Below are 27,655 nucleotides of genomic sequence, written 5' to 3'. Positions count from 1 at the left end.
TACTGGCTCGACAAATGCCGATGGTGCGCACTTAGGTAATTCAAAACATATCTTGTGTGACACATACGAAGATGTGGCTCCCGTGTGACGGTAGATATGCACTCGATCTCCTGTTAGAACCCTGCCACTTTGCTCTGTGATGCAAATGGTTTTGATCGTGGGAAATACATGACTTAATGTGTCTGTCGGAATTATTCCATGTTCGTATAACTCTACAATTTACTCTTGAGTAAAATGTTGGAAAACTTGCATGTTCTATGTACACAAACATGGCCTACAAAAGACAAGAATGTTGTATTTCATGGAATTTTTCGTTTTTTAGGACATTTCTTTAAAAAAAATCGTTAAAAATGCCAACAATTCGCATTTTATGCCAAATTCGCATTATTTCGATATTTCAAATGGGCGAAAAATGTGTCCAAACATCACTGCACATTCCTAAACATAACTTCGCAGCAATTACCATTTTTCATGGTTTTGGCGTTTGCGAAAAATCAATGTCCCTACTAATTGGAAATTACTTTCTGGCCACCCCTCATATAAATAGTAGATGGAAAGTGAAAATTTAGCAGGGCTGGCAGAGAAAATTCAATCCTTGAAGAAAGTGATTTGCTTTTATGATTGAATGAATCTAGTAAATATGATATTAAAATATTTACGTATTTATTATTAGTATTTTGTTTCATAATATTGGACATTAACGTTACCCTGTGAGAGATTAATGACCATCTCTCACGAGTTTAAACAGACAGGACAGAGAGTGGCGTTAATTTCAATGCAATACTAGTGTTACAGTAAATTTGAGGTTGGGAGCATGCTCTTGCCAATTTTTATAACGTTCACCATTGCAGATTTATGTTTAACTTTTTCGTGATAGTATTCAATATATATATCCCGTTTAGTTGAATTCTTCTTGATATCTAAGAATAGTGCATGTCATTGTAAACGTATGTTAACTTGTGCGAAACCAGTAATACATCAGGATGATGAAAGAAGACCTTCATAAGCACTGCTACATTAAATAAGGTGAAGTGAGCCAGAAGAGTAATAAAATTCCAGCCGCATATTTGCAGTATAAAGCTCTTGTTGTTTATGCATTCGATTTTTGTTGGATGTTGCAGTCCATGCAATTTCTGTCGCATGTTGTAGTGAGATACCTTGTCAGGTGGCGATATTCAACAAAAATCGTATGTATCAATGGAACCTATTTGTTACCATGTTCCTTCAGTTTGTCCAACAAAATGCCTTACTACGTGACAAGTCCCCTTACTACTCCCATATGGACAAGAAAAAAATATAATTCAATGCATTTTCCACGTAATATTTAGAGGCTTAACCTTTACTACCCCAATAATACCATATGGTATCATCCGAGTAACGTCGTACTGGCCTGATGATAGATACCATATGGTATAATTGTGCTGATTACGAAATGAATGTGCTTTTTGGACGTTCATACTCTTATGTTTGGGTGGAAACTCTGACACAGGTCTGGAGCAAGCCTGGGAAATTCATATTGATGACCAACCTCCCCCTTCTCCCCCCCCCCCTCCGCAACATATCCATTCCACATTTCCGAACAGAGTTTCACATTTTGGCTCATTATTCAATTTGTATGGCACCCAGGAACATGAAATATGTTTCAATCTCTTTGGAAACGTCCATTCTTTGAAGAGAATACTAAGATTTGCGCCTTCTCCCTAAAATAGCGGGAGAAGAGGGGGCAAACTTCAGATATTTATGTTTTTCCATTGAAATTCGGTGGTCGCGCCCTCAAACCCCATTCCTCCGTTCGACAGTCTGAATTGTACACAGTTGCATGCTCTGATGTTTTATCTGTAAAACAAAACTTATCCGAAGTAGATTGCTCCCATAGTGCCCGAGTTATAACAATTCTCCTCCAAAAATGCAAATTACGTATTTTTCGTAAAAAAAAAAAATATCACATTTTGGCTTATTATTCAACTTGTATAGCACCCAAGAACCTGAAACATGTTTCATTCTCTTGAGAAATGTCAATTCTTTAAAAAGAATACTAAACTTCGCGCCTTAGTCCCAAGTAGCGGGAGAAGAGGGGGCAAACTCCAGATTTTTATAGTTTTCCATTAAAATTCGGGGGTCGCGCCCCACAACCCCCCCTTCCTCAGTTCGGCGTTCTGAATTGTACACGGTTGCATGCTCTGATGTTTTAGCTGCAAAACAAAACTTTTACCGAAGTAGATTGCTCCCATAGTGCCCGAGTTATAACAATTTTCTGAGCAATATGCAAATTACCTATTTTTTGTAAAAAACAGTGTTTCACATTTTGGCTTATGGCACCCAAGAAGATGAAACATGTTTCATTCTCTTTGGAAACGTCCATTCTTTGAAGAGAATACTAAGGTTTGCGCCTCATCCCCAAAATAGTGGGAGAAGAGGGGGCAAACTTCAGATTTTTATGGTTTTTTCCATTGAAATTCGGGGTCGGGCTCCCCCAAACCCCCCTTCCTCGGTCAGGCGTTGTGCATTGTACACGGTTGTATGCTGTGATGTTCTATCTGAAAAACAAAACTTATCTAAAGTAGATTGCTCCCATAGTGCCCGAGTTATAACAATTTACCTCCAAAAATGCAAATTACATATTTTTCGTAAAAAAAATCACATTTTGGCTTATTATTCAACTTCTATGGCACCCAAGAACACGAAACATGTTATGTTCTCTTGAGAAATGTCCATTCTTTGAAAAGAATAATAAAGTTCGCGCCCTCTACCCAAAATAGCAGGGAAAGTAGGGGCTAACTCCATTTTTTTGTTTTTTTCATTGAAATTCGGGGGTCGTGCCCCCAGCCCCCCTTCCTCGGTTCGGCGATCTGAATTGTACACTGTTGCATGCTCTTGTGTTTTATCTTAAAAACAAAACTTATCTGAAGTAGATTGCTCCTATAGTGTCCGAGTTATAACAATTTTCCTCCAAACATGCAAGTTACATATTTTTCGTAAAAAAAAATATTACATTTTGGCTTATTATTCTACTTGTATGGCACCCAAGAACATGAAACATGTTTCATTCCCTTGAGAAATGTCCATTCCTTGAAACTAATTCTAAAGTTTGCGCCTTCTTCCCAAAATAGTAGGAGAAGAGGGGGCAAACTTCAGATTTTTGTTTTCTTTATTGAAATTCGGGGGTCGCGCCCCCCAAACCCCCTTCCTCGGTCCGGCGTTCTGAATTGTACACGGTTGCATGCTCTGATGTTTTAGCTGCAAAACAAAACTTTTACCGAAGTAGATTGCTCCCATAGTGCCCGAGTTATAACAATTTACCTCCAAAAATGCAAATTACATATTTTTCATAAAAAAAAAATAATAATCACATTTTGACTTATTATTCTACTTGTATGGTACCCAAGAAAATGAAACATGTTTCAATCTCTTGAGAAATGTCCAATCTTTGAAACTAATTCTAAAGTTTGCGCCTTCTCCCCAAAATAGTGGGAGAAGAGGGGGCAAACTTCAGATTTTTGTTTTCTCTATTGAAATTCGGGGGTCGAGCCCCCCCAACCCCCTTCCTCGGTCCGGCGTTCTGAATTGTACACGGTTGCATGCGCTTATGTTTTAGCTGCAAAACAAAACTTATCTGAAGTAGATTGCTCCCATAGTGCCAGAGTTATAACAATTTTCTGTTCCCGTGCAGAGTTCCATAACGATATCTTTAAATAAAAAAAATTAAAAAGTCAATGAAGACGAAATTCCCTGACATTTCCCTGACTTTTTTTGACACCTCAAATTCCCTGACTTTTCCCGGTTTTCCAGGTTTTCCAGGTCTGTCGCCACCCTGACTGTGTAACAACAAGCACTTTGATTGAATATTTGTGTGTAAAATTATGCAAGAATGTATTGATTGTAAAATAAAAGTTTTCATTTTTACACAATAGCATGCTTTTTACCCAGTTATGTGAATCAACAAACATAGTCATTTTCTTTATCTTTGTTTTTCTTGAGTGTATTTAATCAAATATTCTTTTCTTGCATGTGCATAAATTATTTTGACTCTATAAACTTTTGTGGGGCACAATTTTTTGATATTCCTAAACAAAATGACTAAGAAATTTTCACTGATGTTTGATTATTAGAAACAAACATCGGCAAACTGTTCAACCTATGCCACGTCCTCTCACGTGAGCATCTACCAGCTTAGCACACAGGGTAGAAACGATGAGATAGCTCTGGGTACAGATCAGGGTGACTAACACTACGAATATATGGAAAGAAACAATAGATTTAACCCACTACGGAGGGTACAATTCGTAATATATTTTTGAATAATCATGTACAAATATTAGATAACTTTGGAAATCTTGTTATACAATAATTTTCTTCTATTTTTATATCTCATTAATTGTAGCCAATCTTCTTCTTTGGGCTTCAACTTCTTGTAATAGCTAAGGCTTCTTCTTATTATTGCTAAGGCTTCTTCTCCTTGTAATTAATAAGGCATCTTCTTCTTATTACTACTATGGCTTCTTCTTCTTGTAATTACTAAGGTAAGGCTTCTTCTTCTTGTAATTACTAAGGCTTCTTCTTGTAATTACTAGGTCATCTTCTTCTTGTAATTACTAAGTCATCTTCTTCTTGTAATTACTAAGGCTTCTTCTTCTTGTAATTACTAATGCTGCTTCTTCTTGTAATTATTACATATTGTGTATTTTTTCTTCTCTGGACTTCTTTGTCGATCTTATCCAAATTGACGTAAATATTAAGAAAATCGATCTCCCAGACAAACAAAGAGAAAGGGTTTAGTTAAAGATCGCCGCCTGGCCGGCGCTAACCTTAACTTGGAGCTGCAATAGATGCGCCTACCAAAAGTGCCTGGGTGCTGCCGTGAGATGGCGCTACACCTGGGAAAAAACAACCCAAAAGCCACACGAAACTCTCAGTTCGTGGGAACCGAAAAAGACCCAGAATCGTAATTACAATTCGACTTCTTTACTTTTATATAATGATCGCATATGTTATTACTGAATATTAATTACCCTTTCCACCTTATTTATATCCTGTTATTGTGCTAAGTTCATTTATTTATTTCATTCTAATTAGTATTCATATCTACAATCATTATTTCACCACATCATCTCTTTTCTTTTTCTCTTTTTACAATTGTATACGTTTTCTTGAGTGCTGCCATCTCTGGCCATTTTCAACATTTGTTTAACGTCTTCCGTACAATTATATCTTTTTACATTATCTAGATTCTCTCTTCTTACTTCCTTTGACACCGTGTCTTGTATAACTATAGTATTCCTAAACGTATGTAATACAATATACGGACCTTCATACTTGAAAAACAGTTTTTTAATTGTGCGATCAATGGCCTTACTTATTGGGTGTGTTTTACAATAAACTATATCACCCCTTTTCACTTCTATCTTCTTCCCTTTCACTTCCTCTTTGGACGTCCTCTTCTTTCTTTGGTTATACAAATCATTGAAAAATTCTTTCCTCGTTTCCCTTTCCATAACCTTCTTTGGCCATTCTAAATCATCGAACATCATCGGCTCTGCTTCATATCCCAAGAAAATTTCTGTCGGGCTCATATTTGCCTCAGCTGATATAGAGTTATTTAATAATCGAACTATCCTGTTAATTACTGCACACCACCTTGTATGATGATCAAGACAGTACATTCTAAGTAATCTCACAATCTCTCCATTGTAACGCTCAATTGGATTTGAACTTGGATGATATCTTGTAACATTAATCAACCTTATCCCTTTGAAATATAGATATTCCTTGAAATATTCTGAAGTAAATTGAGTCCCGTTGTCTGTCAGCATTTTCTTTGGGCTACCATAATGTTTGATGAATCCTTCATCCAAGGTCCCGGGTTCGATCCCCGGCCGGTTCAAATCCGGGAACTTTTCTAAGGTTGGAAGCGGCCCCGGCGCCCACCCAGCGTCGAATAACATGGGTACCTGGGGGAAACCCTGGGGGGTAAAGGCGGTCAGGGGCGTGATGCTGATCACATCACCCCCACTCACGACCGGATCAAGAAAGTGTGGGGCGTTACCCCCACACCCCCTATACGCCTTCATGGCGTGGTGCAATGCACAGGGGAGCACTTTACTTTTTTACTTTTTCATCCAACTTCTTGACTATTTCTTTGGCTGTAGCTTTCTTTAAAGGATAGCACATGATAAACTTGCTACATACGTCCACACACGTCAATATATACAAAAATCCCTTAGACCTAGGTAATGGTCCTATTAGATCTATGGAAACCATGTCTAATGGCCAGTTAGCGATAATATGTAATTCTTCTTTCCTGAATTTTATCTTTGAAGGTTTAGTTTGTATGCAAACTGTACAATTTCTGACATGGTTAACAACGTCACGCTTCATAGTCTTCCATACGTAAAATCTCCTAGCTAATCTCAACGTTTTATCAACTCCGAAGTGGCCAGATCCTTCATGCACGACCTCAAGTACTCTTCTTATCAAAGTTCGTGGTACACTTATCCTTACTTGGTTCGGATTCTCATAGCTTACTTGGAAAACGATGCTATTTATAATTTTATATCTGCTCTTTATCTTAGACATCCTTGTTTTCTTGTTTCCTTCCTCTCCTTCCAACACCTTGATAATATCCTTTAATTCCTCATCTTCCTCTGTTCCAACTCGCCATTCCTCTTCTTTAATACCATTTACTTCTTCCTCAGCGATAGCGTTGATTTCTAGCCTAATCACTTCCTCTGGTTCCTGATTTCTCTTCAAAGGTGCTCTACTTAGAATATCTGCAACATGGTTTTCTTTTCCTTTTATATCCATAACATCAAAACTGTACTGTTGCAGTAAGATCGCCCATCTCGTCAGCCTTGCATTCCACTGTCTTGCAGAATTTAACCAAACTAGACTCTTGTGATCACATACCACCTTGAATCTCCTGCCTTTCAGATATGCAGAGAACTTTTCTATTCCAAATATTATCGCCAGACACTCTAGCTCGCTTATCGTATACGCTCTTTCGAAGTTCTTCAAGCTTCTGCTAGCATATTGTATCACAATCTCTTCGTTGGAGTCGTTTCTCTGAAATAGGTATGCTCCCAATCCAATGTTCGATGCATCTGTGCCTAAAAAGAACGTTTTCCCAAAATCAGGCTGGCTTATAGCTGGCGCTTGTATAAGGTCTTGCTTAAGCCTTTGGAAAGCCTCCTGTTCGTCTCCTTCCCATTTCCATTTTATATGTTTTCTGAGAAGTTCATATAATGGCTTGGCTTTGCTTGCGAAATTGTGTATAAATTTCGATCGCCAATTACATACTCCCAGGAATCTTTGAAGTTATTTCCTTGTGTTTGGCCTTAAGAACTTGCTTATCGTGTCATTTTTGTCTGGGCACATCTTTATTTCACCTCCAGATACTACATGACCTAGGAAACGTATTTCCTTCCTTGCAAAAGAGCATTTTTCCAATTTGACAGTTAATCCTGCTTCTGCCAATTTACTTAATACCCAATCTATTTTTTCTATGTGTGTCTCCCAATCTTTCGTATGTATACACATATCATCCACATATATAGCAAGCCATTCTCTTGTCTCTATACTAAATATTCTATTTAGAGCCGTCATAAAAGCTGATACTGATGAATTTAGACCGTATGGGAGCCTTCTAAATTGAAATAATCTTGATCCATATCGAAACGATGTATATTTTCTAGACTCTTCTTCTATTTCTACCTTAAAATATCCCAAAGTCATATCAAATGATGTGAAGTATATGCTGCCTGAAAAAGTGTGTAGTAGGCCTAATTCATTTATTCTTTCTACTTGATTTCTGGGAAGTAGCACGTGTTTATTTAGCTCTCTTAAATCCAGTACGGGCCTCACACCTCCGTCCGGTTTGTCTACCACGTGCATTGGGCTTACGTGTACGCTATTGGAGTTCTCTATTATCCCCCAACTTAACCATTTCTTCAATTCCTTTTCTACAGCTTCTCTCTTTGCAAAGGGTATAGGATATTGCTTTGACACTATTGGACTCGCTGTGTCTACCTCAATCCTATATGTGTATACATCCGTCACTCCTGGGCGTTGGCTAAATATTCCCCTATGTCTCAACAAAATATATCTTAAATCTTCTTTTTCATTTTCTGAGATCAAATGACACTCATCCACTTTGGCTTGTATTTCTTCTTTCGATGCGTTGTATTTATGGTACTCTATTTCGATCTCTTTTTCATATTCACCTTTTACATTTTCATTTTCAATTATATCATCGTAGTCTTTCTTCTTATACACTGCATCATGTTTCTGATATACAAGACTTTGCTTCCTAATGCCTATTTCGCTCTCGGAACCTTTTATTTCATCCTCCATAGGGACATCTACTTTCATGTTCTCCATTGATTCTAGATTTAGCCGTTTTCCTTTTATGTGTATGTGCCCATTGTAATTTTCTAAGACCCGGTGGAGGCACATAGTGGTTCGGATCCCACTTTAAACTGTAGGTCCAGTCCCGATTAGCCTTACTGTGCATAAAGTGGACTTAAAACACCAAATCAAACAATCAAACAATAATTTTCTAAGAAAGGTACTCCTAGGATTATATCACACCTCAAACCCTTTATAACCAGAAATTTTACTTCGAAATTAGCTCCTCTGATGCTCATCATGATGCGTACCGTGCCCTGAATTTTGTATTCTTCATTTCCCGCAGCCAGAACTAATCTGACTTTGTCCTTTTCAGAAGCGTCTAATTTTGCTTGTGGGTATTTCTCTTTAATTCTTTGCCAACATTTATAGCTCATTACTTCGACTACACTCCCACAATCGATCAAGCATTTAACCTTAATTTCTATTATTTCTGCTTCCACATACAATGATCTTCCAGGTTTTAAGTTTTCAAAACTCGGCTCTCCAATTAAAAATAACTTCAGAATTCCTTCTTCATTTATCTTAAGTTCTCCCTTCATATATTCATGATTTTCCTTTGCTCTCACACCTGAGAGTTGCTGCGAGAGCTCTACAAGTTTAGCCTCTCGACCGATTCCACGTTCCTCGACTCCTCATTTATCTGCTGCCAACCAGCATTTCCTACTTCGTTCTGCACTTGGCTTTTGACTAATTCCACTGTTTCTCTTCGCTCTTCATTTATCTCAGTATTTCCCCTCTCGTTCCTCTCGTTGTAATTGTTTCCTCTAGGTTGCCTTTCACCTATCTCCATCCTTCTTTCTGAGTTTCTTCGATTCGCATTTTGCCAATAATCATTTCTTCCTCTATATCCGCGGTTTCCTCTCCACGGTCCTATATTCCTTCTATCATAATTTCTTTGCTCTTCCTGAACATTATTTCGCCTTCTGCCGTTTCCGTTATCTTCTAAGAATCCTCTTCCTCTGCCTCTATATGCATTTCTGACTTCTATGTTCCTAATCCCGAATTCTTGTTTCCGGAATTTCTGCTCTGGACGTTGTTCCTCTTCAGGATGATGCCTCTTAGGATAATATCTACCTTCCTTTTCTTTATCCCATGACCTTTGAGTCTTTTTCAGCATGTCATCTGTTCTGAGGTAGTCTATCAAGTCTTCCACCTTCCTTATCTTTACTACAGCCACCGCTCTTTGCGTCCATATTGGTAGTGTTTGTATCACTTGTCTAACCAACTCTTCCTCATTCCATTTTTCATTCAAATTTCTGAAGCTCCTTAACGTTTCCCATGTGTGTGCTTCCAAACTCTTAACCTTGGACCAATCTATATATTTTCTTTTCAATGTCTCCAATTGCCTTTCCTTAATTTCCTCACTACAATAATATTCCAAAAATCTTTTACTAAACTCTTGGAATGTTCCAAACTTGTGCTGATTTAACTGATACCAGCCTGCCGCAGACTTTTCAAAACATCCTTCGATTAGGTCCAGTATCATATTTCCTGGTATCCTCATTAGCTTCACGTTAGTTGTTAGTTCCTTCAAGAATTTTCGTGGACACTTATGAGATATATTTCCATTAAACTTGGGCAAGTGTTGTAATTCATTAGGCTTAGGGATTCTTGTCTTATATTTTCCCACTTCCAAATTACTTCCGTTTACTTTTTCCAACCATCTTCCGTTGTCGCTCCCTTCTTCACTACTTTTCCATTTCCTTTTCTTCCTCTGATGATTCCTTTTATGCTTTATTTCCTCCTCTGTAGTCGATTCGTCGCTACTACTTTCCTTTTTTATTCTGATCTTTTCATATTCTTCTTTTCCATCATTTCCTTCTCGCTTGAAGCCTATTGGCTTATCTTGTATTCTCATATCCTCTATTTTAGGGATTATTCCTCTCAATTGTACTTTATTCTCTTTCTTTCCTTTGTCGATCTTACTTTCGAGGGTTTGAATCTTCTTATTACTCTCCTCTAATTCTTCCCTCACTTCTTGTCGCTCTCTAATTATCATTTCTCTAAATTTCAAAGTTTCTTTTACTATTGTTTCTTCTGTCACAATTTTCATTTCTTCTACTCTATTTTCTACTTCATCTATTTTAGAGATTTTAATATCTATCTGCTTCTTATTTGCCAAAATTTTGTTTTCTAAACTTGTACTTCTCTGCTGGCATTCTTCATTCACTCTTGAAGCTTCCTTTTCAATCTTTTTATTGGTTTCTTCATGTCTTTCATCTGACATCCTTATCATTTCTTCTATCTTTCTCTCAAATGCTTTCCTGTTTTCTTCGCATACTTCTGCAATCTCTTCTAACCTTTCTTTAACTTCTTTGCTATTTTCTTCCATTTTCTCTTCCAACCTTCTGCTGTTGTGATCTTGACTTTCTTTTATTTCCATCATCGTTTTCATCAACATCTCCATCGTGTTTTGTCCTTCTTTCTTTCCTTCCTTTTCCTTTAACTTTACTTTCCTGCATTCCTTGCATTCGTATCCTTCTCCCCTTTCACATATCTTCTCATATTTTTCTTTCCGGATTCCTTCACATAACCAGTGTTTCATTTCTTCACATACCTTACACTGTATTATTTCTTCCTTATTTCCTTCTTCGCCACAACATATATATTTTCCTTCTTCCATTTTTGCTTTACTTATCTTTCCAAATTCTTATTCTTTGCGTTATTTCAACCTCTGGTCTGTATCGTGCACCACACGTTGGTCGCCATTAATCAATGCCACGTCCTCTCACGTGAGCATCTACCAGCTTAGCACAGGGTAGAAACGATGAGATACCTCTGGGTACAGATCAGGGTGACTAACACTACGAATATATGGAAAGAAACAATAGATTTAACCCACTACGGAGGGTACAATTCGTAATATATTTTTGAATAATCATGTACAAATATTAGATAACTTTGGAAATCTTGTTATACAATAATTTTCTTCTATTTTTATATCTCATTAATTGTAGCCAATCTTCTTCTTTGGGCTTCAACTTCTTGTAATAGCTAAGGCTTCTTCTTATTATTGCTAAGGCTTCTTCTCCTTGTAATTAATAAGGCATCTTCTTCTTATTACTACAATGGCTTCTTCTTCTTGTAATTACTAAAGCTTCTTCTTGTAATTACTAGGTCATCTTCTTCTTGTAATTACTAAGTCATCTTCTTCTTGTAATTACTAAGGCTTCTTCTTCTTGTAATTACTAATGCTGCTTCTTCTTGTAATTATTACATATTGTGTATTTTTTCTTCTCTGGACTTCTTTGTCGATCTTATCCAAATTGACGTAAATATTAAGAAAATCGATCTCCCAGACAAACAAAGAGAAAGGGGTTAGTTAAAGATCGCCGCCTGGCCGGCGCTAACCTTAACTTGGAGCTGCAATAGATGCGCCTACCAAAAGTGCTTGAGTGCTGCCATGAGATGGCGCTACACCTGGGAAAAAACAACCCAAAAGCCACACGAAACTCTCAGTTCGTGGGAACCGAAAAAGACCCAGAATCGTAATTACAATTCGACTTCTTTACTTTTATATAATGATCGCATATGTTATTACTGAATATTAATTACCCTTTCCACCTTATTTATATCCTGTTATTGTGCTAAGTTCATTTATTTATTTCATTCTAATTAGTATTCATATCTACAATCATTATTTCACCACATCATCTCTTTTCTTTTTCTCTTTTTACAATTGTATACGTTTTCTTGAGTGCTGCCATCTCTGGCCAACTTTCTAAACTGCTTTATGCATAATCAAACGTAAGTGTCGTTCTTCTTGCATGCTGCCATCTACCTCAAACAACAACAATGCAGTTTGTGTACGTGACACCTAACCTTTTTAGTTAGTCGCCAAACTGTCAACCTAACCTTTTTCGTTAGTCTATGCAAATATTTTTGTTCTGTGTATGAATAGTAACCTGAATCCTTAAACCGTTTTGTAAAAAATATTGGTTCAAAGAAATAATTTTAAAAAATAGCATAGCTACTAGTTTTGGGACATGCTGATGTCATGTTTTATTTTTTTTGGCGTCACTTTCTACCATTTTTGGTTAATCGTGATGATGAGGACAAATGATGAAATTGATGAAGGAACCCTCACAAAGATCATCCATCCCCCAGCCTGGATTCAAACCCGGATCCCCTGGTGCTGTAGCATGCAGTGCTAACCTCTCAGCCATGGAGGTCGACTATCAGGTGACCTACAGGAGAGAATATTATTTTTCTTTCAACAAAAATATTTACATGTCTGCTTGAGGACAGGTTAAGTAACTAAATACTGTAGATGTGCATTGTTAATAAATTGGAAGAGCTTTCCCAGTTTGATCATTTTATGCTGGTGAAAGTGAACGTCATACCTGCCTGTGGTTTTCTTACTGCCAAAACCTCACGTCATGGCTTTTCTGAAAATTTTCATGGTAACCACACACTTGTATTTCTATATTTCAAAAACTGTCACAATTTCTGCATGATTTCCATTCTCTTATAACTTAAGTTCTGCTTGTATAAAGCAAGTACCCAATAGTCCACTTCATTCTAAAGTCCCCACTTTACCTTCATGTTCTCAGTTATAATGACACTGTTTCCTTATGCTGTTTCCAGGTGTGACAAGCACATTTCAAGACTGTAGAACTTGAATGGGATACTGTGCATGTGGATGACCGTACACGAAAAATCTTCAGAGTTGCAAGGCCTCAGATCCGTCCCGGTGCAATTCCATCTATTTTCCCTGGTTGTCCATCATACCTGCCTTCTGGAATGCAAAATGAAGAGGTGCGAGAATGTCCAGAAAAGAAGAAAGAAAAGAGGGAGGCACAAGCTTTAAGACAGACAGTATAGAGATGCAGTATAATGCAACCCACAGATTTTCGACCTTAAGTGAACTGAAGTGAAGGGTCATAAGTGGTCTGTTAGGAAAGTAATGAGACTGGCAACACTGTGCACGAACCGGCAACGCTGCTGCCCCCACCTTCACACGGCAGGTAGGTGAACGCTTCCCATTGACTCAGTACAAGTTTCAACTTGCTACAGTTGCTACACGATTGTTGAGAGCGTCTGACGCCAAGTGTTTGTGAGGTGCGTTACAAAAATGGACTGGCAAAAGTTTGAACAACGTTGTGCCATTAAATTTTGTGTTAAGCTTGGCGAATCCACTACTGTGACTTATGAAAAGTTGCATAGGGCTTATGGAGAACATGCACTATCTAGGGCACAAGTGTTCAGATGGCACAAGTCCTTTTTAGAAGGCCGAGAACAAGTGGAAGACGAACCTCGTGCGGGAAGACCTTCAACCTCAAAAACGGATGACAATGTGGAAAGAGTGAGGTCAGATCGTCGATTGACAGTGAGAATGATCAGTAGTGAGTTAAATTTGAACGTGTGTACCGAATGAAGTTCTTGCAAGACTCAGGAAAAGGGTTGCACATGTGCGACCAGACATTGCACGCACTTGGATTCTACACCACAACAATGCAGCATGTCACACGGCAGTCTCCATAAATTCATTTTTGGCACAAAAAAGCATTCCTGTGTTTCCTCAGCCCCCTTATTCACCGGATCTCAGTCCCTGTGACTATTTTTATTCCCCTTGCTCTAAAACCACTTGAAAGACCGCCATTTTGATACTTTGGATAATATCCAGAAGAGCGTAACCATCGAGCTAAAAGGTATTCCAGCAGAAGCCTTCCAGCACTGCTACGAACAATGGAAACAACGCCTCCATCGCTGTGGAGCTGCCCAAGGGAACTCTTTTGAAGGGGATAACATTGATTTGTAAAAATAATAAAATTCATCGTTTACAGAAAATCAGTCTCATTACTTTCCTAACAGACCACGTATTAACAAAATCCATCATCCTTCACAGTGGGATATTTTGCAAAAGAAAGGTTGCATTATTTTCTTATCCCTCAACCTGTCTGAAAAACCACATGCAGTTAAGTATGTTGTAAATGACTCACTCACTTTGTCAATGCTTTATCGTGGAGTTGATATTAATGCAAAGAGATTTTCACGAAAGGTTTCAACTACACATGTTACTGAAGATGCAATACATTTCCTTGAAATGTTCAACAGTGCAGAATCAGCATCTAATATCAGTAATATTTTGGAAGCCATTGAAATTCTTCTGGATAATGTAAAAGAGACTGTGCATGAAAGCAATGTGTCATGCTTCATTTTATAAAATCACAAATATGGTTGTTAAATGTTCGCAAAGAACGGCTGAGACATGATTCTGAAATTATTTTCTTATCTTTGTTGAATTTTATGGCTCCATGTGCATATAAGTTCATCCGTGATTCAAATATTTTATTTTACCCCATCCAAATACTTTGAAGAAATTATGTTCAGATATCCATGCAAGTTCAATTTTAGAGCAAAGTGAAGGTAATTTTCTGATGCATATGCAAGAAAAAGTGGTTCATCTTAAAGACCATGAGTTGTACTGCTCATTGATATTGGATGAAGTTCATATCAAATCCTACATCGATTACAAGGAAGGTACAATTGTTGGATCTGCCTCTGATAGTTCTGAAGCTCCAAAAAGTGCCCATGTATTTAACAGTGTGCTCTCTAAGAACAAGGAAGTTGTGCATATATTAACCGTGAAAACTTTAACTGCTCAGTCCATTGCATTGTGTAGTTAAGAATGTCATATTGGGCCTTGAAAAGTTAGGTATTAGGATTATATATGTTGTTTCAGATAACAACTTGATAAATAGGAAAGCTATGTCTATGTTTAATGTTGAACATAGACAGAACTTTGTATATGTTCATCAAACTGATAAGAAGAGGCCTTTGTTTTAGCTTGTGGACACTGTGCGCTTATTTAAATGTGTTAGAAACAACTGGATCAATCAGAAAAATGAAAATGTGAGTGTTGTTTCATCAGATTTTGAAAACCTGTGATGCATCATTTACAACTTTAAGAACACTCTTCAGAATGGAAAGTGATAATATCCTAAAATATGCTCAAAATTTATCATTAAAATCTCTGTGGCCAACTTCCCTAGAAAGGCAAAATGTGAAACTAGTTGCTCAAGTTTTCAACCACAAGATTATTAAAGGTTTAAAGCAACAAGGGCCAAAACACAATTTGCCGAACTATGATGACACTGCAGAGTTCATTAAGATTGTTTTAAACTGGTGGGAAGTAGTCAATATCAAGTCTCCATGGAAAGGTGTTAGATTAAGAAACATTTTACAGTATCCTCTGACAAACGAAGCCTCAGATGAGGGACTCATGCCTACATGAATTCCTTGATTGGTTGGAAAAGTGGGAAACTTTGAACGTCTTCATCAGGAAAATCACCAGAGAAACTTCCAGTGCACTGAAAATAACCACATATGGGCTAATTGAAATAACCAGATATTTTACAGAAGAGATAGGAATGCAATACCTTTTGCCAGGAAAATTTCAATCAGACACGCCTGAAGCATGATTGGCCAATACAGACAGTACAACATATCTCTCCATCAGATTTTTGGGACGGATGGAACAAAAACTGTAACTTGCCAGCAGAACAAAGTTGAAACTGAAGTCACTAAAATATGGTGACATATTTGTAAATCAAATTGACGAGCATGGTACATCTGAATTTACCCTGGCAGTTACAGACTTGACTGTATTTTAGAGTTTGAATATTTGTGCTGCAGATATTGTGGAAGCAAAGAAGGATCTTTCTATTTTGATGTACCTAGCAGGATATTGCTCTTACATTGCAAGAAAAAAAATTGATGTGTGATGACTGTAGCAACATTCTAGTTTTGGACAAGATTATGCAAGAACTTCCAAATAATTCATTGGATTTCATAAAAAGGTTTGGATACAGGTGGATTGTTGTGTCCTTCAGAGGCGGTTGTGGATATTGTGTTGATAAATTATGTTGTTGTCAAAAAACTAATAAGCCATGAATATGAAATGGATTCTTGTAAGCAGCAAACCAACGGGAAGTGGCATTCGATCTGAGCCTTGTGAAGTTGAGAGATGAAGATAAGTGGTGGGTGACCTGCAATAATAGACACGAATGCGAAAAAGTTCTGAGAATAATTTTGTGGTCCTCAACAAATGCTTTGTTAAATAATTATTGTAAAAGAGTAAATAAATTTGTTGAAGGCCAACACAAAAGAAGGAAACTCTCCTCACGTGACAATGTTCCACAACATGAAGTTGGGATCATTCAACAGACCAGGAACAAGGTTGGTAGACAGGCCCATCCCCTGCTAGAAATTTACGACACGGCTAGACGGAGACCCAATTTCTGTGACCATCAATCGACAATTTTAAAGAATTAGAGCTTTTAGAAATATGGAAATATACATGTGGCATGGCAGTATAAAAGGGGTCCAAACCCCTCCCATTGTTTAAGTGCACATTTTGCATTAACTGAATAATGAAATAAGAAAATTATAATTTCACTATATTATTTGGAAGAATTTTGAAAAAAATGTATAGTTTATTAATTTATTCTTCAATTAAAATAATGTTATTTTCTTCATAGCCTGAGCATGTTTCAGAATTTGTTATGGAAAAAATATACTGTAATTGTTGTGAGTGAGAATCATGAACACATAATCAGGCAATGCATGTTACCAGTAGTAGCGATTGGGTGCAAAAAAATGGGGGGGGCAAGGGCAGTTTACTTTCTCTTGGTAGCGGAGACCATAGTTTAGTTGGTAAAGTGGCAAAAATTGGGGTCATGCCCCTTCACCCTGATCGCTGCCACTGCATGTCAGTTCCCCTGACTCTGTGGCTAGTTGGCACCAGGCTCAAAGTAAAGAAATTATAGATCATAATGGATCAAAATGATGTATTGTAAGCAAATGTATAACAGTGTTTGATGCTCCATTTCTTTTGCAGGAATTTACCTTTGATAAACTACAGTAAAATCTAAACACAAGGGTCAATTAATAAAAGTACACTCTACATGGGAGCATCAATTTACTTATTAATATGGTAAGTGCACTTCTATATTATATGGCTCCAATTTGTATTCATGTGTGTGTAGTTATACAGTGCCTTTCAAGTAACACACGCAGGTCCTCTTCCAAAATTACTTCAAATTCTCTCCTGATGTTTCCTTTCAATTCTTCTAATGTATGGCTTCGGGTTTAAAAGTTTGGTAGCTCGCCATGCAAATGTCTGTTTCTTGTGCAAGGCACCGGAGAGATTTTTGAAAAGTGTGTACCAATTGTGCTCCAACGTCATCTAGTTTCTTCTCAGTAAGCACACGCCCTTCACTTCATATCAAAAACAGACCCTGTTTCCCTAAATTTGCTCGTAAGTTCTCAAACATTGTCTCCGTGTGGGACAGGACCATCTGGGAATTCTTCTGCCAAACACCTTCTGACTTCCCTACAAGAATTCCTAATGACGTAAGAGTCGTACATAAAAATCCCTTTTTTCAAATTGTATGCAAAGCGTGGCATTATTAAACTGCAGAAAAGCCACCAGTAATACGTAAAATAAAACAAAACAATCTTAAACACTTGATAACATCTTAACACTTCACAAACACATGCAAACCGACACTAGCTATCTGGATTCTGAAGCACTGATGCATCCAGTACCAAGGTCAACATACAGCTGTGGGTCTAAATGCCAGCCAACGCCCTCCCACTGCCCGGTGTATTAGCCACCACTTCACAGAAGACTCGACAGTGAAAGGCACTGTATATAATAGGTATGTTCTACCTAGGCTGCCAATCATTTCATACGTAATAGACTGAATATTTAATAATTTCTTCAAATTTAAATCGATCAAGCTGTGACTCCAAGGGGATCAGGTTTGAATCCCAGCCTGAGCATGGGTGTTTCTTAGTGTCCCCTCATCATAGGGGTCATTCCACATGAAATCGCCCAGAGCAGGTTGCTTCACAGTCATAGATTTGCTTTATTTTTGTATTTTTTACTGATAGATACTGGTCCAATATGACAAATATGCAACATTACACTTGTTCAACAAATACATTGAAAGTTACACATTTTTGAAACTTTTAATATTTTCAGAAATTGTGTGGGCAAACAAATGCACCACGTGGCAAAATGTGCCATATCTTGGAAACTCTGTGGAATATTGTGATGATTTAGGTATTGTTGGAGAGGAGAAGGACAGTTTGAACAGAAAATAACTGTATTACCATTCTTGCCTGATCAGAAAAGTAGAAAAATGTTTAAAGAATGTGATTTATTGTGATCAAGAAGACACTGAACTTTGGATAATTGTTTGATAGGGAATCCCAGGTTTTAGCACAATGAAAATTGTTAAACATCATAATCAATGCATGTCAAACATAATATAAAAAAATCAGAAAGGTAAAATTTTTCATAGTAAAAATATCACATGTTTCAGTTTAAGCTCTATGAACCAATTTTCCACTGCCATACAGCTATATTTTTTAAAAAAATTGCCTAAAACACTTAGAAATGATCAATTATATGTCCCATGTTGAATTTGTATACAATTTACTCTCTTGTTGCAAATTTAAACCCTGGTTGATGTATTTTTTTTATGCCATACCCCAAGCTTCAAAAGAAGAATTATTTGAATGTTCCTCTTCCACTTATTTCTTTTAAGCGACATGTTGGACAGTAGTAGCAAATTAAATGTTCGTAGAAAGCTCAATAAACTTTTTCACAGAGAAATCTAAGACTATTTCTAAACACACACAAGTTTTCTAAATTTAGTATCAGAGTGAAACAAGAGATACTTTTGAAACCAAATATTACAAACACGTACAAATCATTCTGCCATCATGTTATATATAATGTACCTTTAAAAATTAAATATTAATGCACAAATATGCGACAGTAAATATGCAATGTAATATTACAACTCTCATATTTGTTACGCAGCCTTCTTCCAACATTCACTACTGCATCTGGACCTCCAGAGGTGGACATACCGTCAGAGTATGAGGCAGACAAGCCTCCTGCCAAAGATGGTAAGTAGCAACACTTATTTTTGTAGAACCATAAAACATGGAAGCTACTGCATGTGCATGTGTTAGCTGGATGTTGGATTCCAGTTAAAATTAATAACTGCTAAGACAGTAAGTTCATTAAAACTGATGCAAAACTTCTTTGACAAATGATTTAAGGGAAAGAAAGATGCAGTAGTGAATTAATATACTAAAATAAAGACCTCATTTATGCACGAAACTACGTTCTATTAATTTTGATGGTCACACTCGTCAAGCAACTGTATAAGATCCCATGAAGGTAGCCACCGAAATTATTGGAATGTCATAATCCTTCATATCAGTATATTCTTGGATTATATTTCTTTACACTCAGACTCGACAAATGTCCAGAGATAGGGAGTGAGTAACAATTGATTTTGTGGAAATTATGTTAAACTTCAAGACTGTTCCATGTTTCCAGAGTAGAATTAATAGATAAGAAAAAGAAATGTGCCTTAGGTAGTTTAAAAAAATATTTTATTGGCTTTCCAACACAAGATACAAGTGTATTTTTAAACTGAAATTAATAATTTAAATATATACTGTTTTCACATACAGGGTGTTTCACTCGCTCTCAGTTCCTGATGTTCCCTCATGACTTTCAAATTAATGGCATGCCTTGCTGTACAAGAAGCATGACAGCCTCATAGCGAGTGTCAAAAGTGATTGTCATCAATATTGAGGCACGCCTGGTCACGTCTCTCCATGTTAATGGAATTTATTTATAATTGGCCTTCAATTCATGCAGGCGTCACAAGAGCTGCAGTAGAGAATAGTGCCGCCACACTTGTATCCTTCCGTAACCATGCATTTCATGTACCAATGTATATCCGTGTGAAATTTCACTGAATTGCGTCCATTAGTACGAAAGTTACAAGGGAAAATCAGGGACCGAGAATGACTGAAACACGGTATTATATAATTAATATTATTTTTCCTCTTGAAAAGTACACACATACAGGTATTGTGTCAAAACACTATGTAGGTCACTAGAAGTATACTGACATTATTTTTGTTTCACATTATTCAACTGTATTATTGTCATCAGTTTACAAGTGTTGACAATAATGGCTATATCAACCATATTTCCATCTCTAAGTATTGTAGTAATGCTGAACGGAAAATTTTACTGCTATCTTGACAGGCAATATCAGAGCTTTTCTTCTTTCTACTTTTACACAATAATAACAGAATTGAATACATTATAAATCTCCGAGACTATACAAAGCTTGTAATTTAGGCTCTGTGCATTCTTATGCCTTAAGAGGTGTGTTATCAACCACATTATTTACTTCAAAAAGAATTAATGATAGGATGGGATAAAATCCATTAGCTTAATCAAATATATTTTGTTAACTGTGTTAGTTCTTCACAGGATACCCAGCAAATGTTACAATGAAGATAGAGTTGGATACATATCCCAACATTCAAGAAATTAATGAGGTATGTGTTATTTTCACAATTTTAGCATATAGAATATTTCAAAAGTTTGCCAACCGTAACATTAATCACTTGTAACATAAGAACTGTACAAGATTTTTTTTTAAAAAAATTGCTTTGGTTGCCAGTTTATGCCATACAGGAAATTCTACGAATCATTTCATACTTCCCTCTTATAGACTATCAACTCGACTACTAACAATAGTCAGTATATTGTTCTGGTTACCCGAATATCTGATCCAGTAAATTGTATTGTTTTGTAGTATCATTGTATTGTATTGTACTGCAATTATAAAATAAAAGAAAAAGAAAACGGGGGAACCATAAAATTCCCTGGATATGACGCCCTGGTTTTTTTAAAGACACCAGGGCACTAAGTGCATACCCCTGGATGTATGCAGGTGGAGGTTGGGCTGCTTCAGGGTCCCCCCCCCCCCTTTTCTTTCATAAATTAATCCTAGATACATACTAGCAGTCCAGAATTTAAGCAACAGTTTTCACTTACTGAATGCAAATCATGCTGTAAACATAGAAATTTTACAGTTCAATTGTGATTTTATTTCTTATGGGAGACTCGCAGATAATACTGTGTAACTAACCACAGGAAATAGATATTCATAACTATTGGATATTATTGGAACATCAATACAGCAACTTCACCAAATTCACTTTTCTGTACAACCTGCTTTTGCCCTGGACTGTACTATGGTAATACAGTTATGGGGCGAAGTGTATAAACTAAAGAAAAATGCAACTGACACTATTATGTATAGCTTTTCTGCCACTTTTGGGAAATTCCGACAATGAGGATGAGTGATGATATGATGGAACTGATGAAGGGACACTCGTAAAGAATGGTCATGCCCAGGTCAGGATTCAAACCTGGCATCATAGCAACCATGGAGGTCAAATCAGCCTTCCACAAAGCAAATTGTAAACAAAAACCATTGCTTTAATAAATACTAACTAACTCTCTCGGCTTCTTAAACCCGAAGGTATGTGGATGCAGCAACACAAGCCTTCCATCTGTCCCTATCCTGGACAAGATCAATCCAATCTTTTCCATTCCTACCAATTTCCTTTAGGTCCATCTCAACATTATCCCTCCATCTTCGTCTTGGCCTTCCTACTGGTCTTTTACCATCAGGTTTCCCACCAAGAATCCTGTAAACTCTTCCATTTTGTACCACATAGCCTGCCCACCTAAGTCTCCATGATTTAATTATTCTAATAATATCTAGAGAGGAATACAAATTATGCAGTTCTGAATTATGTAACCTTCTCCACTCACCTGTCTCTTCTTTTGTTTTAGGTCCAAATATTATTCTGAGGATTTTATTTTCAAAAATATTGAAAAAATGGATACTTGCAACTTAAAAATACCCCTTGGGTACTCATTACATGAATATAATACATAATCTCATTTTTGAGATGCTGATAAGCCATGTAATATGATTTACTGACTTGATAACAATAGTTCTATTGTTATTTGAAAAGTTTCAAATGCACCAAATTTCTCTGTCTGTCTGATTGTTAATTTAGACTTCCATGCACCAATCAAGGCAATAATGTTGCAATAAGATCTGGTGTTCCACAAATTTCTCTTCCGGAAGATTATCACCTTGAGCAGAATATTGATCTTTCACTTTATACAGCATGTCCCAAAATAATTATCAGAGTTTCAAGTAGTTGGTATATTGCGACAAAGGTGAATGTTTATACGCACATGTACGATAAGAACAGCTGTGGAAGTTTCCTACCCTATCATTTGTTTCCTGTCAGTCACAGCAGCATAGGTGTATTACAAGATAGCGACTCCTGTGCAGAAGTCCTTTTGTGTGATTGAATTTGAAAGGTGTGGTTCTGCTGTTTCAGTTCAGCAAGCTATTGGTCGGCAATTTGGAAGTGATCCTCCGTCCGATAACAAAATTTGTTGATGGTTTAATAATTTTCAAACAACTGGATGTGTCTGCAAAGGGAAGAGTTCTGTACGTCCAAGTGTGTCAAGAAAGCATTGAGAAACATTGGACTACCGGATGAACGTGTGCTGTGTCACGAAAGGTGCTCACATTGAAAATTCATAAGGTACACTATGTAAACTTGTTGTTTACTCCCACTTAAGCTTTGTCCTTGTACCCACATATAAGGAAAATTAAACACTTAACTATGAAAAGCCGATAATCATTTTTGGACATGCTGTATTTTGCAAGAGTTGTGAAAGTTCAAAAATTCAAATAAAATAAGGTTGAGTTCCATTTGCTATGTAATAGTGATAGGTTCCATGAGCAAGAATGAGTTAATTTGCATCAATCTGATAAATTGTGTTTTTATAGCTCTTGTATTTTCAAATAGTTATAACTAAATTCTTATTGTTATTAACTTTTCTCTCTTTTTACGTGCAGGTAATTAATATGCATGGGGCGTTTGTCTTTTGTTGGAAAGATCACAGAATAACAAGCAATCACACTAATGGAAGGATTGTTAGTGACTCGTACGTCCAGAAACTGTGGACTCCTTCACTCACAGTGGAGCCAGTGAAAGATCTCGTGTTAACCAATGCTATGAAGGGAAAACAGAATTCGCTTTGGATGTTCTGTCCTGGTTTGAGTGATCCTTGTAGTTTTTGCTACAATATACGGTAAACGTCTTTCCTCTTATCCATGTAATTTTTATTTTAGAGTATGATATTGAAGTTGTGGTGATAGCCAAACCAATTTTATCCACACCTTCCAGAAACCACATAGTTATTTTGTCAGTTAGAACGTGCATATAATCTAGGCATTTGGAGAAATTTAATGCAGGCTTGACCAGGACTCCAAGCTAGATGTGTGTAATTGCTCTATCAAATGAGCCCTGTTTTGTCCGATTCCACAGCTTTACCTGCATGAAAAATCAGGCAAAGCATGGGCTGATTCGATAGCTCAGTTGCTAGGGTAGTCAAAAGTTCAAAAGTACGATGTTACATTTAACATAAATTTATTGTAGCTTGTAGCTTTTTTTTAATCAGTAGAAAAACAAAAAAGAAAATAATGTCACCAAGTAATGTGTAGCATGATATGTTTGTTACTTAGCAAAAAGTATAAATAGCTTTGACTTTAGCTATTGATCACGGTTGCCACTGATAATTTTCGTTCAAAATACTGCCTTCATTAAATAATCGTTCCTAATATGAATATGTTATATATAAGCATAAATAATTTATCAAATTATATTTATGCATTGATGTCAACGTTAATTTGTGAAACATCCTAATTGCAATTCTCAGATATAAAATTTGAATTGATAAAACTATTTATTTATAGGCAGCTTCTCAATTTCGAAAACTAATAAAAAGTTACAGATGGTAGCTAGCAATGCTATCAAAATATATCAAATGATTGGTGTCATTATGATAAATAACAGAGTCTATTACCTAGGAAGTACAGAGGGATGCACAACTATTGCCCAGCAAATTGTCTGTGACGATTTTAATTAATTTTTACCTTGCACTTTGCATGTTCTTAAAGATTGAATTTACATATGCTGGGGTAAATGTACTTTTGTCAGCAGCTTGTTGAGGCATTTTGTTTCAAACTACCATTGCATACACAGTGCGGTCCATAAGTTCCCGGACCAAGGCAATAACAAATTCAAAGTCAAAGGCGTATGAGTTGTGACTGTTGATTTAACAGAATCCATTTGATGTGATACATTGCTCAGCACGAGTTTTCAATCTCTTCATGGCCTCAGAAAAGTCTTCTTTCGGAATTGTCTTGAGTTGGTCAGTCACAGTCTTCTGGATCTCCCCAATCGAGTCGAATCTTGAACCCTTCAAGTGCATTTTCAGTTTTGGGAAGAAAAAATGGTCCGGAGGTGACAAATCTGGTGAATAAGGTGGATGGTGCAACGTTGAGACTTGCTTTTCAGCGAGGAACTGGCGATTTATTGCTGCCGAATGAGCCAGGGCATTGTCGTGCAGCAGGAAAAAAGCATGAGGGGTGAAGAGGTCTGGGTGAACTCGTTGAATTCGAACTAGCAAGCGTTTTAACACTTCCTGATAGAATTCCTTATTTACTGTTCTACCTGGAGGAACGAAAAACACGGTGAACATCGTGTTCACCCTTGATTTATGGAAGAGCAGTTTTTTTGGTCTTTGTGTCATGTTTGTGCTACACAAAAATGGTTGTCAGACTCAGTGCTGACTCACTGTACGCCTTCTGAATCAGTTCAAATGTCTTTGTTGCAGAAAAATCAGCTTTGCAGCAAAATTTAATTGCTACCTGCTGTTCCCCCTTCTCGTCCATCTCCCGAGTCTGACACACACACACACAACACCAGGTTATATCAGACATCCGCACTCTTCAACAACAACGTCTAGACTAGACTGATGCCTCTCAGCATGCCTGTTCGAAAGGGTTCAAACTACGTAGTTCAACAGTCGTCCGCTAGATGGGGTTAATGAGGAGGCTGCAAAAAAACTCAATCCGGGAACTTATGGACTGCACTGTGTATAACAAGTAAATTAACATGGTGATGGGCAATTTGATCAGTAATACTTATGCATCTCACTCTACAACTGCTAAAGGCGTTTGTTGAATATCCTTACAGTTGTTTTATTATTTGTGCAAAAGTAGCAAGTAGCACATATGAACAGCTATGGCGAAGTTACGTTTTGGTAAATGTAGCTGCAACTATAGCAATACTACTTTTATAATGTAGCATTCTCATAATTGTGTAAATATATTACAAACAACTTCTAATTGCTACAATGTCCATGCTTAAAGCACTGGCATCAGTCATAAGCAACGGCTCAGTGGCTCAGTCGTATAGCAATCGCATGGTATGCCAGAGAAGTCCTTGTCGAGCCTGCATTTTTCACTGAAAATTCTACAGTACTTTCTTGTTCTCACGATGATAATAATTCAAAGGCATACTTGTAAATTGGTTACCATTGCTTAACGCAGAATTGAATAAACTAAATTTTGATGTAACTTGTTTAGTCTGCTGACTAATATGAGTCCAAACTCGCCCATCTTTAACTTAATTCAATAGTGCAACAGAACATCCATTGTATACATGTTGATAAAATGTCAACTAAACTGTTCAGAGTTTGTGTTTTAAGTCCACTTTATGCACAGTAAGGCTAATCGGGACTGGACCTACAGTTTAAAGTGGGATCCGAACCACTTGTGCCTCCACCGGGTATCGAACCCGGGACCCCTTGAGTACAAGGCAGCAACGCTACCACTGCACCATCGGGGAGGCCCTAAACTGTTCAGTTTGCATTGTGTCTAGCTGGTACAAATTCTGCATTAAAACGAGTTTTAAGTTTAATTAATACGTATCCGTCTGATGGGATAAAATTCATTTTAGTTTTGATAGTGATTTTTATTACTGTTGTGAAAATTCGCTTCAATCTATCATGCTCGAATTTTATGATTGTGTGATGTCAAGTAGAGAACTACTGCTTATTGAAGAAAAATATAAACTGAATTGTCCCAGTTTTCCCCTTGGAGAACCTGGTCACTCTAACCAAGTGCGCAACAGCTACATTAAAGACTGCCCAGGAGAGGAGGTCACAAATGCCTCACTGAAAATCATAAATAAAATAGTCAAGGACAATTGGCCAAATGATACCTGTAGCCAACTGTACTACAGCAGAAATGTATATTGTTGTAATCCATAATAACCCTTTCCGGACGAGTGATGGGCATAGCACGTCGTACATTATTGTCAATACGACAACGGGCATAGCCCATTGTTCACTATAAAATTGTATTGTGAATGAATGATGGACTATAATTGTATCTCGTGTGCAAGTGTGTTTCAAATTTCAACCGCTAGATGTCACACTTTCTTTGTTGCTGAATTGTACTTGCACTTGTGTCGAATTGTTAAGATGATTCAACTCGAATCTCACAGTTAGTGATGATTTCGATCCTAAAAGAATTTAGGTTATTTTCGTGAATCAATTTTATGTTACCTATTAAAAATATGTTTCCAGTAACTTTTATACAATGTTATATTTTTTCACTTTCAAAATATTGTTACAGAAAAAAAATCATAAATGTGAGAAAATTTACATAAAATGTAACATTATTAGAGGCATATTTTTGGTAAATGAAAAAGCAAAATTTCAGTACAAAAACAAGAGTGGATTTCGGGTTCAAAAGCGGTAAATAAAATAAAATTTCGGTGTTATAGCAGTGAATAATCACGTCAAAAGTACTATATGAAATGACATTTTGGTTTTAAAATTGTGAATACAATCCTAAATTTGATTTAAAAACTGCACTTATTACACAAAATAAACTTATCCCTTCTAATAGCACATTTATGTAGTTACCAGAGTATTAAGTTCATTCCTGTGTAAAGGGGTCCATTTTTGCTTCTCTAATATTTACAGCCGAGTTAATCAATTTTCCGTGAATTGCATAGGATACTTCAGACTTCAGAAAGAAAGTGTCATGTCGGTAAATAAAGTGTAGATTTCGCGTTTAAGAGTGTATTTCGCATTTTGCAGTTCATTTTGTATTATTTCGTGACAAAACAGGGTAGAAAAATAAATGCACCTCACACCTTTCAGAAACATGAAAAATGAACATTACAGCATGTTATTTAATATTTCGTTTTTTTCGTCAAAAAGGAAATGTGCATGCCTTTAAACATTATATATCTGTAGAAAGAGGAAGTGTTGTAGATATTAGAAAAAAATGTTAAATAATACACTTCACAATATACTTTCTATGATTTTTTTTAAGAACACTAAAAAAAAAAAAGTCTCTTGGGGAAAACTCAATATCCCAAGTCCCATCCGGAAAGGGTTAATCTAATAGCAGAGGTGAAATATTTATTGTCAAATTATTTCTCTAAAATTATCAAACAGCTC

General features: G+C 36.8%; 1 protein-coding gene across 1 annotated transcript in view; it reads left to right on the top strand.

Annotated features, from left to right (window-relative positions):
* The first annotated feature begins 13,354 nt into the window (after positions 1-13,354).
* Positions 13,355-27,655, top strand: part of LOC145999380 (glycine receptor subunit alpha-2-like) — a 32,525-nt gene continuing 18,224 nt past the window's right edge. Inside the window, exons 1-5 of the mRNA XM_083136325.1 lie at positions 13,355-13,370; positions 17,246-17,341; positions 19,241-19,329; positions 20,723-20,790; positions 23,190-23,425. Coding sequence (XP_082992451.1) covers positions 17,313-17,341; positions 19,241-19,329; positions 20,723-20,790; positions 23,190-23,425 — 422 coding nt within the window. The 5' untranslated portion in view covers positions 13,355-13,370; positions 17,246-17,312. The remainder of the gene's footprint in view (positions 13,371-17,245; positions 17,342-19,240; positions 19,330-20,722; positions 20,791-23,189; positions 23,426-27,655) is intronic.

The sequence above is a fragment of the Lepisma saccharinum genome, chromosome 15, assembly GCF_977018435.1.
Source record: "Lepisma saccharinum chromosome 15, izLepSacc3.1, whole genome shotgun sequence".
NCBI lineage: Eukaryota > Metazoa > Arthropoda > Insecta > Zygentoma > Lepismatidae > Lepisma > Lepisma saccharinum.
The sequence above is the reverse complement of the archived record's forward strand: the minus strand, read 5'-3'. Positions and strand labels throughout refer to the sequence as shown.